The sequence below is a fragment of the Magallana gigas genome, chromosome 2 (genome assembly GCF_963853765.1).
Source record: "Magallana gigas chromosome 2, xbMagGiga1.1, whole genome shotgun sequence".
NCBI classification, from domain to species: domain Eukaryota; kingdom Metazoa; phylum Mollusca; class Bivalvia; order Ostreida; family Ostreidae; genus Magallana; species Magallana gigas.
Window position 1 is genome coordinate 56311846 of NC_088854.1, and position 17615 is coordinate 56329460.

Sequence of the window (17615 nt, forward strand, 5' to 3'; positions counted from 1 at the left end):
TCACGAAAATTACCAGATATACAGTATGCATTGATTATCCTTGACATTAAATAGCCATTATTTGGTTCTCGAGAAGGAATTTTGCAAGCCCTTTATTCAAGTTTGAATGTTGGCTCAGTGATAGAGACAGACAAAAGTTGATCAGGAAACCTTAGATGAGCCTCTAATTCAGGTAAACAAATACACAAAAACAATTTGAAACGCACATTTAAGTTGAATGAATGATGTATTTGGTTGATTCAAAAGTAGAGTATTGATTAAAAACATTTACTGGGATAATAAAAATTTTATTCTGTTAGAACAGTTTTTCATCACAACAATCTTAAAATATCAATTAACAACAACACTGTAAAGATGACAATACTGGGTACCGTTTTATCACATGATGTGGGAATACAGCAAGGTATAAAGGTATAATCATCACATTCATTTTAGGTCTAAACTATAATTTTCACTTCAACCTTCAAAATGTAAACAAATGGTCTGTTTACATTGCAAAGAATTTCAAGCTCTGTAACTTGCTTGTAACTCGACGAATGATACTTAAATTTTGGTTGCCCATTAAAATACCTTACTAAAGCATTCTAAACATTAAAATCGGAAAAACAATTTTTGACCAAATTCGTGACCATGCCCCTTTAAACAGGAAGCTGATGTCCAATTGGTACAAAAAAAATATCTTACAATATGGCATGTCTAAAAAAATAGTGTGATAAAATTTCAACCATCTGCCATCAATAGTTGCTGAAAAAAACATGAAAGAAATTTTTGTTACAGACAGACAGAACGACAGACAGAAGGATGGACAGACATACACACAAGGGTAAAACGGTATACCCTAGTCTCCTTCTGAGCAGGGGTATAAAAATGTACTGGTATGTCAACACATATGTCAACACAGTCTTGAGATCTAACAATGATTCTGCAACAGCAGACAACAAATACATGTACAGGTAAAATACAGATAAAGTTTCTTGTTGACTAGGAGGAGGCAAGGTTTCATTCCATAGGAGTGCGCCTACACTGTTCTATCAACTACTTAACAAGAAATTTGATGAGTTATACAGCCCAGTAAATTTCACAGACAAGTTATCCATAATCACACAAAGTTGCCATATTCATGTATATCTGAAGAGAGATGACGGTGTATGGAAATTCATTTTGTTGTAAAGCATGGAAACAAGGCTTGAAAGATTCGCAGAATGGAAGACTGTGCCATATGTCCACAACACACATATCACATGACATGGCCACCTCCCCGTTGGCACACTGTTGTGTTTCAATTGGTGCGATTATTTTTTCACTGAACCAAACCATTTCTTGAGAATATCACCAGCTGCCTCTATGGTTTCATCTTTCTACAAAAATAGGTAGAAAGCTAGTCATTGCATAAGCAAAAACATTCTGTTAACACGATTGTAATGTTTCTAACACTTCAAGGTTAATGTAAGAATACTTAAAATTGAAAAATTAAGGTGGAATAACACATCATCACAAAATGGCTGACCGCTGATCAAAACAACATTTCATTTTATTAAAAGGATTTTATGGACTGAAACATGTAACTTACTCCATAGCCGAGTGGATAAGGTGTCCGTACATCCCGAGTTCGAATCCCACAGGGGCTTTTATTGTTACTTATTGGAATAATTATTTTAGATATTCATTTTTTATTCCCAAACTGCAAATTTTTCGCTTAATATTTGACATTTGTATAGTTTATTTATCATTATATCTTTCATTATCAAAAAATTCCTGTTAATTTCAGTGACTTTTTCCAGGTGTGTTATTCCACCTTAAATCACATGGGACATTAATATGAAATTTTGAAATGGTGTGCATGAGTATACATTTTGCCTTATTTTGAATTTAAAATGTATTTACTTTTGACAATCCTAATTTTTCAAAAATTCATTCTTTAATATCTACTGTAAATGATAACATGTGGGATATCCTGTAAAATTTTGCTATATGTAAAGTGGGGTTTGTGCATCAGCATGTAATTTTAATAAAAGAATACAGGTACCGACATTCCTCAAGAAAATTCTCACGATAAGAAAACTAGTAGTTGTTCACAATAAGGAACAAATTATCTTAATGGGAGATTTAGACAGAGTTTTATGACCAAGTTTGGGACTGTGCCAAAGGTAAAATGTGAACTAAATGGCTCTTCTATCATCGTAACATGCATGTACTTATTGTTCTTAATACACACTTTTACCCACTTTACATGAATATTTTATAGAAAAGAGTACTAAACATAAATAATGAAATGCTTTGTTTTGTTGATTCAAACGAATAAAACAAATGTATTCAAGGCATCAAAAATTTACACCACCAGCTGACTGGAGTTTTGATTTTTCTCAAAAACCTATAACTGTTAATGTTATACATATATGATTCAACAAAGAAAGCAATTTGTAGTTCAAACAAAGTAAGTCACTTACTTTGATGAAACAAAACCTGACGTAATTCTCCCCCAGATGTTTATGTTCTTGATGATAGAAGGCAGAAGGAGGAATGGCGGCAAGTTTCTGAAAATAAAACATATAAAGGCACGTAAGATGTCTAGCACAGATTTCTGAGGCCTAGATTTCTTCTTTATTTACATTTTAGAGTACCACACTTACCAGTTTTGTTGTCATCCACCTCACAAACTTGAAGTCCCGCGGATCGTCTGTGCCGTCGTCAGGGAGATCGGTTTTGAGGTTGCCTGTATTGACCATCATGAAGTAGCCACCCTCCGGTATGACGGGAGACAGGCCCACCTCCTGGCAGATCTTGGCAAGCTTGTCTCTCTTGGGTTGAAGCTCTTTGGCCAGAGAGAAGAAATAGCACTTGTCAGGCTGGTCCATCTGGTCAATTTCAAATTCTAATGCTCCCGCGACAGCTTCCTGAAAAACAGACCGTCTGATTTAGCACTGTATTGCACTGTGAAAATGGTACCCTTGACTGTAGGATCTGAAGTGTTAGCTTTTTGTAAACCTGTACCGTAAACTGCAGTATTAGCTTCCACTAACAAAGTAGTACCTCATGCCTACGGGGATGTGATTGGCATGGGAAGAAAAGGGGAAAATCAAATCAGTGGGGGTCTGCAATGATCTGGAAAATGACCATTTTGACTTTCAAACTGCTGAAATCCACATTCTCACAGAAAAAATAACATTTCTAACATCAGCAACAATATTTCTAATTTAAAAATACATGTCAGGTCTTGTGTGATAAAAAAAACCATTGAAACACTGTAATCCAAGCATCATGCATGGATATTTTCCAGTAAAAACACTTATTTCTCACCTGCACAGGTGTGGGACAGTTGTAAGTACAGTTCTGGTGAAGGACCTGCATCGGGGCAATCAGATGTTCTGGGCCGATACCCCAACCCAGCTTCCAGCCCGTGGCACTCAGAGTCTTCCCGGCACTGCCCATGGTTACTGTTCGCTCAAACATACCGGGCAGAGAGGCTGGGTAAGGAAACGACAGAGAGTTACAGAGTAATCAAAACAAAACTGACATAAAACACCTGTAGATCAGGTACTACATGTTCTGTATATAAGGAAGTACATGTACTGTATATAAGGTACTATATGTACCGTACATCAACATTTATACTATCCAGGTACTTGTATTACAGCATACCAATGATGCAACACTATCCAGTCTTCTTTATGTTCTCTGTAAAGTTTAAATTTTTGGTTTAAAACTACATATACATTTTAACATGTAAAACTTACATTAAAGGCATTCAATCTATTTTGGAAGAATACAATATACAGCCTACTCCGGATATATTGAAATTCAGGGGACCATGCAAATTATTTCAATATATCCGTATTTCAATATAAGCGAAATTGACTGACGTGAAGCCGCCATTTTTGAAAGTTTAATCCCGATGTAAGCATAGAAAACCAAACCCAAACAAATTATTAGATCATCACTTATCTATTACAATAAACGGATTACATGGAACATTAGTCCTTGAAAGTTTGATTAAAATTATATCCGAAAGTTTTGTAAGTTTCGTTTTGTTACTATCTTAAACCTCATCATAATCTCGGATCGCATTCTTTTACGTTTAAGAAAAACGTTAGAGAAAAATCACCACACTCAAACGCTTCAAATATTGTTGAACGCTGCTTGTATATCATCGTAAGTGTACACACGATAATATCAAAATCCATAGCTATTTCTATTTAAGGCTTTGTTCTTTCATCAATAGCCATAACTAGTTTGTATTTAGCGTCCGGGATAAGGTATTTCTTTTCCGTGGGGTTTCCATATTACGTCTAGCCTCAATACATCCGTATTCGTAAAAACAAAAAATTAAACAGTTAATAAATTTTACTTTTTAATAAAAGTATAAAAATATACATGAAGAGAACTTATCAATTCACACCTTTGTATATCAACCGGTCAGTCTGGCATAATTACTGTCACCAACCGTGACGACAGCCGCCAGGGAGTACTTCAATATAACCGTTATAAAAACAACTAATTATCACCTTTGGGGACCGATCAGTGGCTTCAATATAAGCGATATTTCAAAATAACCGATTTCATTATATCCGTGAAATTAATGCAAAGAATATGAGAGGTAAAAACTGGGGATTTATTTTTATTTCAAAATAAGCGGAATTTCAAAATAAGCGAGTTCAATATAAGTGGAGTAAGCTGTAATTTCATATATTGTACATCACTTTGACTAGACGTATTTCCAATGAGAAGTGTTCCATAATTCTAAAACAGATTTCAAAATATACAGTATCAGAAGCATTTTTGTCTCAGTAATACTGTATACAGGGAAATATTCACCCCCATTTTAAATTTGGCCCTTTCATCCTTGTTGACAGCAGCTGAATTTAAGACTGGGCGAATTCCAATGTAACAAATACCATCTAATTAAAAATAGATCTTTGATCTTATTTTAATCAGACTGTCTTAAATGGATATCTCTTTTAACACAACTGAACCTGGACAAATTCAAGACTGGGCAAAACCGCTTGCAAGTTTAATTGGGTGAAAAAAAAAACACGGGTGAATAAGGCCCTGCATACAGTAAGAGTAAACAACAGATATTTCATCGTAGATATTTTTAAAATCCTTTTTCATCAAACCTCTCCTCAAAAGTATTGCATTCATACTATCAATGATTCATTATTAATTACAGTTTTTACTCAGACATCTTTATATGTTTGTTAAATCAGACACCTCATCTCAGGGGTTATGTATGGTTGTTTTACCTATCTTTATATGTTTGTTACATCACATCAGACACCTCATCTGATCTATTGGGTATATGTATGGCTGCCTTACCTATCTTTATATGTTTGTTATTGTCAGACACCTAATCTGAGGTACATGTATGTCTGTTACATCAGACACCTCATCTGAGGTACAGTATGGCTGTCTTACCTATCTTTATATATTTGTTATTGTCAGACACCTCATCTGAGGTACAGTATGGCTGTCTTACCTATCTTTATATGTTTGTTATCGTCATACACCATCCACTCGTATACCTCATCAGACAAACATATCGTGTCATACTTTTTACACAAGTCTGCCATCATCTGGAGCTCATCTCGAGAGAAAACCTAATTAAGTAAAGTGTGTATAAAAAGTTATACATGTACTGTAACTGGGCTAATTTCATTTTGTCTAAGAATACACAATGATCCCAAAAATATATATTCTTCAAAATATACACAATCAAATTAAATGTATCTGAAAAATTGGAAACTATAGGAATATTCCTTAAAAATACAATATTGCATATAAATTTAAATTGTGGGGTACACCCTAACAAATTATAAAGGACAATATAGCTAAAGAATGCCACAAAAGAACTCTTGCAACTTTAAAAATGGGCACACATTAACTAGAGATTTTCACATTATTCTCCAGGTAACATAGCTATAGGTAGTCATAAGGTAAACATTTACACCTCTTCCTTGACTTTTTAGCTATAGATTCTGAGTGAATTATACTGTAGATTCCTTATTTTATGCGAGAACTTAATTCCGTGATTCAGAAGTTTTCCATCAAAGCGCGAAAACATAAAATCGAGAATGCCGAGTTTTTATCATAGTTTCATGAAGTTTACAATGTCCAAAAAATAAAAGCGTGATTTTAAAAATTGCGAGATGTGCTTCTCGCGATTTCATGCAGATATTAATTCCTCGCGTTTAAATAGGAATGTACAGTATTCCTAGACTGTCAGAAGACATACTAGTATTCCTAGACTGTCGGAAGACATACTAGTATTCCTACCTTTCCCAGGGGGTTGTTTGGATTGTTAACAATAAGAGCCTTAGTGTTCTGATTAAATTTACTCTCCAGCTCTTTTGGGTCCAAAATCCAGTCTTTGCTTGAAGTTACACCCTCTGTTTTCGTCTGAAAGATTAATATTTGAGTCATGCCTTTCAAGAGTACATTAATATTAATTCTGTGGATTATCAACGACTGTAATGGTATGATCATTTTATTTACATGTACTTATATAGGATTTCAAATATGTACTCATTGTACTTGGTATTAAATTTAATAAGAAATTTTACACATCATACAAAAGAATAATTTAATTATCAGTAAATGTTTAAGCACTGAGTAAATTTTAATGAAAATTTTGTCAACAAGTCCGGACAATACTTTTAAAATTGAATTAAATAATCAATATGCATATTTACAGGTCTAAGGGGGCAGTAATGAGCTATTCCTCCAGCAACTTTCACCATCGGTTCATAGCAGTCAAAGAATGGTTCGATGATCACCACCTCGTCCCCGGGGTTTATCAGTCCCTGTACGGCACAGAACAAAACACCGTACGCCCCCACGGACACCGTCACATTCTTATTGGGGTCCAGCTGCTGCCCAATCAGAGGCGAGTATAACCTAGAGAGAGCTGATACAAGTCGGGGATGACCCTGCAAAAACAATGTCACATAATTATGGGGGTTGTGCGTGTCATTACATGTACTAGTTTTGCAATGGAAATTCGAATTGGTCTTATAGCAAGGTGGGGTGGGATTCAAAAACAATTTGAAGTGTCTTAAGACTTAAAATGGTGTGTCAATATTTACAGAACTGCGGGTGTACTGATGCATGAGGTGGTTGTCACTGGCAACAGCTGCCATCATTTCATCTATCACATGTTGTGGAGGCTTAAAATCAGGAAATCCCTACAAACAGGAAAACAATTTCTAAATAAATGTAGTCAACCCCAAACTGTCTAATAAACTGTAATTAATGTAGAATCTTTTAATATCTCATCAAATTATCTCTGGTCAAGATAATAACATTAAGGTAAACAAATCTACCTATGAGTTTTTCTAATTAAAAATCTGAATACCAGTATATGCTGGTACACAAGTGGGACAGAAAAACAAGTACAAATAAAAACAAGAACTGATTCCCTACCCAACTTGATTTGAACTGTATACATTGCTCTCTGTACTTCATACATCACCCAGTCATTACCTGGCCAAGATTTAGAGCTTTATTCTCAACTGCTAACTTTCCAAATTCCACCCTGTCATTAAAAACAAACAATTTTCAATATCCATAAATCATGAGTTCTCTTTAAAAAAAAAAAAAGCAGAGTTTAACATTAACTTTACTGACCATATGTTTTTCTCTGTGCCCTTGATCCGATTGGCACCACTAAGTTTGGAAGACATGGTTCTCTAGAAGAAAAGAATCTAGTTACAAATAAGTTATAATTCATTCAATTTAGTGGTGTTTTTAAAATTAACACCATACATTGTTTCACACTAATCTTCAAGACTTGATTATACCAAGAGCCCCCAAAGGCTTCTGTATGTACTAATTAATTGATAGTCTATGACATCTCTTTACTGATTAAAAATTCAACAAAAAAAGGTAATTCTTTTAGAATCCTTCATAATGGAGAGAATGATTAAGTTTACTGTTCTATAAAGATTTCAATGAAACAAATGTGTTTGAAAATACACATGTACACTGAACCTAAGTTCTAGATGTTCACCCAATATTATGGTTTCACTGTAAGAAATAAAACATTCATTTGTTTTGCCATTGGGTTAACTGATTTAGAACTACTAAAGTTTCAAGTACCGGTAAATTAGAAAAATGTATTGAACTTGGCCTATGGATATGACCTTGACCTTTGCTGGATATTCTAAACATATCTTGTGCCATTACACTGCTTATTTTGTGTGTTTATCCGTTTTTGTCCATGTTGTGAAATTTGTGTATGTTCTGTTTGTATCCCTGTGTAGAGATTTGTGAAACTCAGTGTCTCATGCGGTTTGTGAGGAAAACACAGTAGAAACATCAGTCAATCTTTTTCATGTTTTAGACCACAATGGAGTAAGTTAATTAACTTTAAAAAGTTTAATAACAATGAAAATTCATAATTGTATATTCTGATTATTCTAAGCCTATAAATTTTGACTATTTTTATTATCTTTAAAAGAAAATATTTGATGTCATTGTCATATGTGCTTATGTTCGTCTTTGTTTTGTTTTGGTTATTACACTGTCTATCATCTAAAAAAAACTATTAAAAAGATGGTAGAAGTGTTACATATCTAATTTGGTTGAATTTCCTACAGAGTTTTCAGCCAATGGTAATGATGATACACTTATAAAAGAGAAAATTTATGTTAAAATAAACTATCCTTTCAATTGCTCATTATTTAAAACAATGCCAAGGACAAAATAAAAAGCAGATTTAAAGTGAGAATAGTTGGTTGTTTGAACAATCATGACACCAACATCCCAAAATTCCTTTCCTCAATGATTTTTTTGCACATTTTAAGTGTTTTTCTTTAAAAACTATTATCAAAGACTAATATCAAACATTTTGTCACAGATAATTAGTTTCAACTGGTATAGTCTTATTTCATTTTGGTTTAGATGAGAAGCTATATCAGTTATAAAATCATCAAATTGTTCTATTTATCAGGGTGAACATTTAGAAGTTTGTTAAGTGTATGGATTACTTTAGCATAAACCAATGTACATGTAAGTTAGTATAATGTGATGAAATCTGAGCAAACAGGCAAAATAAGTTGTAATATCAACCACAAAGAATAATGTCAAACAAACAATTTTTCAAAAAGCACACATAGAAACAACTCACAACACTATCAGATATCAGGGAATTACTGGCCGACTTTGAAAAGCAGGGTTTATTTGCCCAGGATAATGCACTGATACCAACTTTTCTGGCTCTCGGTATCAAGGGAGCAATCCTCATAACTTAAAATATAAACAGAAGGAAACTTAGTTGAAGAAAACCTCTCTTTCTTAAGGTAAAAGAACAACTTATAATTGTCTTTAAACCAGTGTTGCCAATGGCTCATGCAACTACATACTCTAAGAAAGTTATTTAACTCCGAGATCAAAATTCATTGTTTGAATGCTGTACAGTAATACTTGCTTAAGACAAACACAGATATATCAAAATACTGCATATAGCGAAGTTCTGCAATTCTGTGGAGTATGCTACAAAACTCTTAACAAATATTTGTAAAATTTTACATTTAAGAACTTGATCATAACTAATTAAGGGATACAGCGAAATAATTTTGAGCCCTGGAGATGTGAAAAGTTATGAAATATACATATTTTATAACAAATTGTTTCAAATTATTAAAATCTAACAATACAAAATTATTTATTTTCATAAATATTTCTCAATTCAAAATCTGTTTTTTCCATGTTTCCTAAAATATTTACTATAAATTTATTCAATTACTAAATTAATAAAAATATCCCCATATTAACCCCTTCACGGTAACTGCGGTACTGCTCTTTTGCAGTGCAAAATGACATGGTTTGGTGAAATATGACGTAACGTCAATTGTTTTATTTACGTCATTTAATTATCTACCTACTGAAATTTCGGCAAAGTATATCATTTTGCCCTGCAAGAGAGCAGTACCGCAGTTATCGTGAAGGGGTCTATTTCTTACAGAACATATTTTAATTCACAAAGCTCCCCCCCCCCCCCCCCCCCCCTCAGCATGATATATAGTTTCTCCAAGGCTCTGAAATACAAGGTAGCAATATCAAATACAGAATCTTTCTGCTTACGCATCCATGCCACATGCACTTTTTCATTGTGCATAGACTGAGATGAATATTTCATTCAAAGATACCTAAATATATACCTGTACTGAAAACACTTTTCCAACTTTTACTTCTAGTTTTATTTTCACTTCACGTATGACCTATTTTACCTTCTACACAAAAGAGTACACTAGTATTCGGTAAAACGGGTACCAAAACAAAGTGTAAACCACCGTTTTACACACGAAAGAGATTTTGATTTAAAACAAGCAAGGCAGGAAAATGACAACCATAGAAAACTAAACGAGTGTCTGTCTTTTAAAACAAAGCGATAGTTGGTGCAATGCATTATTCAGTCAATGACGATATGCATATAACGTTATGCGCACTCTGCCCCATCATAAAACTTTTTTTCACATTTAAATAGAATATAACAGTCACATCTTGATGTCACACTTCATTAATATCAAATTAAAGATCAATAATTAATACAGTGTATACCTACAAGCTAATGCTAGTTGGATGTCCTTATTCGAAACGTACCAACTTACATTCTTCATATATAATATATCCGTTCAACTAAGTTTTATTCAGAACGTTCCACGATTAGTGAATCTTATTCACTGCGCATGTCACAAATATGATGCACAAATCGAGTCTTATTCAATCTTCCTCGATGTTTGGTAACAGGGTAATTTAGCAGCGTGCTGACAAATATGTGTGGCGCGCCAAACTTTATAAAGTTTTGACACTGAGGTCTCAGTAATAATTCATTGACTAATCGACTGTTAACTACAGTAACTTAACGTACGGTACGGATCAGTTATATGTCTCTGGTAATAGTCTATATATATATCTTAAAAAACTACAGCTAACTATTGTTAATTAAATAGTGCACAAATGCTCTTCTAATTAATTTCATACTAATTGCTAATACAGGCACGTAGCATCGTTTTTGAAAGTGTGTGTGTGTGTGGGGGGGGGGGGGGGGGGACTCATCCAAAAAATCTTGACAAGCAAAAAAAAAAAAAGAAGGAAATTTTGTATTTTCCAAAATCTACAAATCCTAATCTCCGTGGGGGGGGGGGGGGGGGGGGGGGCAACTCCATGATAATTCAATATTTTATATGTAAATTAAAAAAAATTAGTTGCTGCTAGAAAAAGTGGCCCCCCCCCCACCCCCGATGCTACGTGCCTGTAATATCAGTGAACTCTAATTTACATTTTCTATTGTTAGAGTTGTGAATCATACGGTCAAATTAAAACTTATCAAATAAACTTTGATTTAAATTTGTAAATCCTATAAACATGTCTACTACAAATCATTCACACTCTTTACTAAATCTTGAGGAACGTATAAACTGTGATAAACGAACAAAACTATTGTCAACTGTAGTTTGAGTCGTAAATTAAAGTTTTAAAGAAAGAGTCACCAGATATTCCAATTCTCGCATTTAGCTGTGTATCTCCTTGAATGTCTATCAGATAAATTTTATAACCCGTAAACCATATAATTAACATTTCCTATTCATTATAAGCGTGCCATACACATACGTATAGTTGAATTATCTCAGTCATCTTATATTTACATCGATCCACCGAGTATCTAATCTTGGTCATATGACTATACTTTGTCCCAAATTTTTGCTTCCACCACTTTTTGCTTGATATATCGATAATTGTAAATACCTTTGTGCTCAAACTACGTTCACCCGCTAATATAAAAAATGTCCAGATTATCTGATTTGAAACGCCCCTTCTTTTGCCTCGGGTTAATACACAAACCAAAATAGAAAGTCTACGGTGATTTTGCTAAATTTGCAGCAAGCCATGAAATAGCCCGGATGACAGGCTTGGGGCGAATTACATTGTAAAGTAATGCAATACATTACCATTACGTCATGAATTTGGGCAATAAATTACCATTACCGTTACTTAGTTTTCTTGAAGTAATGCATTACCATTACTTTTTGAAAAGTCCATAATAAGTTTTCAAAAAAGTAAAGCTAAATAAAGAGTTTTGCAAATGTTTCAAATATAAAACACACTTTAACATAATCATATCTACAGGTTCATGTTCACTATCGGGTTCAAATTTAATGACTTAATATACAAGATTGCTGTTGGACTTTATGATCATCAGAGTTTCAACAGCATCCTATTGGATTTGAAAATCTTCCATGAGCTACCAGTTATATAAAGTAAACGTTTGACGGGAGTAGTGGACGCTGGGGCTGAAAAACACTCTTTGGCAATCTTTATCTTAGGATATATTAAGTGTTCAGGCAATGACAAAAAGAATACAGGAATCTTGTACATGTTATATGTATTTTCTATCAGTCCAAACTATAGTACTCAATATACACCACAAATATTGAGAGAGAGAGAGAGAGAGAGAGAGAGAGAGAGAGAGAGAGAGAGAGAGAGTCATCGTTTTCAAATAAGTTATAATATTGAAAGTGTTTTAATTTAAGCTTCCAGAAATCATAGTTGGATAGTGCGTTCATTGGTGCATGTATGTCCTATGTTCTATTGGGTCACAGCCAAGAGAAGGGGATTTGGGGTGTTTAGCACTTCTTAAAAACAATAGACTGTTTGGATACTTTGTTTAAACCTGAGGGCATTGTATCTTGTTGAAACATTCTTCACAGTAAAGAATTAATTTAATGCACAGCTAATTGGAGTTACATTTTCAAATGATTTCAAACTCTTAAGAACAATATTGTTATTAAATGTTATTGTTTTAGCTATTACTGACAATTTAAATATGGACTTTTTTATTTTTTTGATAATACAACGAAATTAATTTTATCAGAAGAATTCTTTCTTTTTTTTCTCTAAAATAATTTCTAATTAAATACGATTCCAGTCATTAAATTCAAAATTGAAAGTTTAACAAGAATAGAATTCCTGTGTCCCCCGCCGGTCAAGCAGTATACTAGTATCGAGTCCATCGACCAAGGCTGATTTAGGAACTTGACCAAGGTATTAGTGGTATAAACATTTGGTATAAATTTAATGAAAATCCGTCAAAATTTGTAGGCATGAGAGCGCTTACAAGGTCAATTTTTGGATAAAACGGAGTCATTATTGTGGTCAAAGTCCCATAACTCCAACAAAAAGTAGCGACCAATGCTGATTTTCGAACTTGACCAAGGTAATAGTGGTATAAACATTTGGTATAAATTTAATGAAAATCCGTCAAAATTTGTAGGCATGAGAGCGCTTACAAAAAAGTGTGACGGACGGACGCACGGACACACGGACCCACGGACACACGGACGGACGCCCGGCATTTCTATGTCCCCGCTCCGCGTTGCGGCGGGGGACAAAAAATGAAGATGCATAAATAAGCATAGTAATGCAATGTAATGCCTGCATTACATTAGATTTTGGAAATAAATGCATTACATTATCATTACTTGTTATGCAAATTTAAATCCTTTATGGCGTTACACATTACTAGCATTACTTTGAAAACATGTAATTCAGGCTTGGGGTAATGCTAAATGTAATGGTAATGCATTGCAATGCATTACATGTTTTCAAAGTAATGCTAGTAATGTGTAATGCCACAAAATTAGCATTACAAGTAATGGTAATGTAATTCATTACTTTCCAAAATCTAGTGTAATGCTGGCATTACATGGCATTACTTTGCATTACATTGCTTATTTATGCATGCTCACTTTAAAAAATGTGATGAATAAATGAATAGTTGAAATTGAATTTGACTAAATTTATTTTTTAAGAAGAAAGAAATAATTCTTGAGATAAAAATGTTTTAATTTTATTATTAAAAAAGATTTTTAAAAATTCATTATTGAATTGGTTAATATTACTAAATATAACAGCACAATTTCATAACATTTTTAAGAGTGTGTTATTAAGAGTTTTTAATCATTTAAACAATTTACTCCAATTAGTTTGCACTTCAATAAGAAATGTGTCAACAACACACTATGCCCCCAGGATAATCTAAGTATCAAAACAATCTATTGTTATAAGAAGTGCTAAACAGCCCAATACCCTTCCCTTCACTATGTCCCAATAGAATAGAGGACAGACATGCACCTTTAAAAGTAAAATGAATGCACTGTCCATCCATGATGAAAATCAATATCACTTCCAATATTATAACCCATTTGAAAATAATTTTACTTATTTATTCTCTCTCTCTCTCTCTCTCTCTCTCTCTCTCTCTCTCTCTCTTGTATATTATAAGTACACTGTACATTAGTTTGGACTGATAGAAAATACAAGATTCATATCCTAAGATAAAGATTGTCAAACAGTACTTTTCAGTCCAAGCTTCGACTGCTCCTGTAAAAAATTTATTTAGTATAGCTGGTAAGATTTTCAAACTAACAGGATGCAGTTAAAAGATGAACCCTTTGAAACTTTGATCATAAAGTGCAACATCAATCTTTTGTCTTAATTAAAGTGTCTTCAGTAGAAATAAATATGATTTAAATACGTATCTTAAGAAATATAACTGGGAAAAACCATCTGTTTATAAATTAATACAATTAAGTGTCCAAAATGATAACGATTTTTGTGTAATCTGGGGAAATATCTCTATTTAGCTTTTGATAACCGCAACATTATTCCATAAATTGTTTTTTGTTATGCATGTAATTCTGTGTCTCTATTTCGTATCCTACATTGAATCATGCCAAATGTCTATAAATATCATTTTACTTATGTAATATGTTGTTCATAATACCACAAGATGATTATATACATGTATTGAGGTTATAAAGAATGACTCTTGTATAGTCATTGAATTTGAACCTGATACTGAGCATGAACCTGTAGATATGTTAAAGAGTGTTTTATATTTGAAACATTTGCAAAAACTCTTTATGAGCTTTACTTTTTTAAAACAAAGTAATGGTAATGGTAATGCATTACTTTACTCATGTAATGGTAATGTAATGCATTACTTCAAGAAAATCAAGTAATGGTAATGGTAATTTAATGCCCAAATTCATGAAGTAATGGTAATGTAATGCATTACTTTACAATGTAATTCGCCCCAAGTCTGATGTAATTGCATTCCAATGCATTACCATTACATTAAGCATTACCCCAAGCCTGTCGGATGATAACGTTGAAAATTGTACAAGGTATTCCGAGCAGTTGCGAATGGAAAATTTTTTTTTAGATATTTACTATTATTCTCCGTAACAAATATTTTTTTTGTTCCTGTGAACTTGTGAATAAATGAAAATATGTCAAAGATAATATCTTGGATATTTTCCCTTTTATCGATTTCAACTGTATTTCTTTCACATGCATGTGCATTTTTATTAAAATCATCAAAAAGTGATGAAAGCAATAACTTGGGACAGGCTATAGAATTATTTTACTCAGGTGGTCGTAAAGGCCCGCGGGCATTTTGTACAGGTTATTTATATTATTCATATGACCAACTCAAGTGCATTTAAGTCTTGAATATGTTGTATAATCATCAGACAGTTATACATTGACAGAGGAGTCAATCGGCTACTGGAAGTACTTTTCATTGTATTCATTGTTGCTAAAACTAGACTCTACAACGTATATCGACACCGATCTCATAATTAGTCTCACGAATACATGTAGTATATAAGATGTTATTTATCAGTTTCAGTATTGATTCATTTAAGGTGTTTCAATATATAATGAATGACAGGAAATGTGTGTTTAAAGGGAGTGGTCGGTCATAGCTATTTTTAGATTATATATTAAGTCTGCATAAAGATATAGAAAATATTTGAAGCTTAATTATCCGGTTCTTTTTATTTATTTTTTTTTACTAAATGATAATTCATTCTTCTTACGGTAGATCATACGGCATTATGGGTAATTTGTTTGTTGACCCCCAGCCTCCTTATGGTAAACAAGGTTACAACTAAAACTTTTCTAACAAATTTTTTGTTGAAGAAAATTAAGGAAACAGTTATTGGTTGAAACAATGAATATTCCATGAAAAATTACATTTTCCAATGTTTATATGTCAAAATTCCCTATGTTGCCATCGTATTCAATAAACTTTCGATCGCATCCATATAAAATGCTTGAGTTTGTTGTGCCATCTTCGCTAGCCAAGGGTTTTCGGTCCACTTTGCTCCCCATGTTTATGGGGAGCGAAGTGGACCGAAAGCCCTTGGCTAGCGAAGATATTGTGCGTGCAAATAATTGTAATTTAATGGAGAAAGTCAATAAAGTGATATGATATTCGCGCAAAATGAGCCGGAGTGTCTCTTTAAAGGGGCCTAGACACTTTGTGTCGGATGAAAATTTGATTTCAATTTTTATATAAAATGGTTTCCTTGTGTACTTTTAATTGTTCGCCAAATTTGAATGTCACGAGTTATTTACAAGCGAGATATAGAGGAAAGAAATTGCTAATATACAGATAAAGTTCAAGTCATATTTCTTTTCAAACAAACCAATTTCTTTGACAAAATAACTTATGACAACCAAAATAAACCGGCTGATTTAATGTGTTTTAAATAACTTCATATCATCAAAAAGCAACATTAGATTAAAACTGTCTTATATGTAAACAATAACTTGACTCGAGCTTTTTTTCCCACAAAACAAAGAATTCTTACCTCTGTAACTCGCTTATAACTCGATATTTGGCTTTATAATTTTGATTTAAAACATCCGTTCTATGCATTAAAAACGAAAAAGTAAAGTTTGAAAATTTTAAGCTCAAATCGTGTCTAATTCCATAGAAATTTTTTAAAATGAAAATGCAACATTATTTACACATATGACTTGAAACCAAGAACAAATCGGACAGAAAATTATACAAATGAATAACATCGATGTTCTAATTGAACCATTCAATTCAGAATGACGACTTGTATAGCAATAACCAGTTAAAATTTCTTTATTCCGACGAATCGAATTGATGTTGTAGAATTATGCCATAGAAAAACTGTTATCATCTGAGTTTCTTTATGCGTGTATGAAAAACAATTCAATCTCTGCATTCATATGACTGTCGTCATAAGAAAAGGGCCCTTAAGGTCAAAATTTCACAAACTCACTTTTTTGTCAATTCTGATTAGTCAGCTCTTTCTGAATACAAATATACTAAGATATCCAAGATCTTGTGTATTTTAAGCATTTTATGACAATTTTAGTAAAAGAAAAACCGCATTTTATATATTATATAAAATGTGGTTTTTCTCTTTGACAGAATACATGACTAGTAAAATCAACGTTTCTTGCTCAATACAAATGAAAACAATGGCATGCAGTTATTTCAGCAGCCTGATTTGTGATGCATAGTGCATCAATACAAAAAATTTAAAAACCAGAAGTCACAGGAAAGACGCATACATGTATATATATATATATTCAAACCTTTTAGTTTTAAAAGAACACACTTTTAAATAATTTAGAAATAATAAAAAAAAAGTTTTTAAGATTTAGGGCGAAATCAAACGGCGATAATGTGAACAAATTCTACGAATAAAAGTGGGGTCTGACCGTTTGAATATTTAATCACAAGTCGCATGCATGTACTTGAATATTGCTTTCTCTTGCTGCGATTCGTAAAC

General features: G+C 33.0%; 1 protein-coding gene across 7 annotated transcripts; it reads right to left on the reverse strand.

Annotated features, from left to right (window-relative positions):
• Window positions 1-207: 207 nt before the first annotated feature.
• LOC105327675 (kynurenine--oxoglutarate transaminase 3) lies at window positions 208-10700 on the reverse strand. 7 transcript variants are annotated; one of them, XM_034444596.2, is made up of 12 exons: window positions 10559-10662; window positions 9122-9240; window positions 7621-7682; window positions 7477-7528; window positions 7080-7178; window positions 6687-6923; window positions 6271-6393; window positions 5474-5594; window positions 3298-3464; window positions 2631-2894; window positions 2448-2534; window positions 208-1358 (listed from the first exon to the last, which is right to left on the reverse strand). In XM_034444596.2, exons 1-12 carry the CDS (start codon window positions 10611-10613, stop codon window positions 1293-1295), a joined length of 1452 nt encoding a protein of 483 aa, XP_034300487.2. In that variant the 5' UTR covers window positions 10614-10662; the 3' UTR covers window positions 208-1292. The 7 variants fall into 7 exon arrangements, with proteins under 7 accessions (XP_034300487.2, XP_034300488.2, XP_065933423.1 ...); XM_034444597.2 differs by having other exon boundaries at window positions 10555-10576; XM_066077351.1 differs by lacking the exon at window positions 10559-10662 and adding an exon at window positions 10078-10129.
• Between the last annotated feature and the right edge of the window lie 6915 nt (window positions 10701-17615).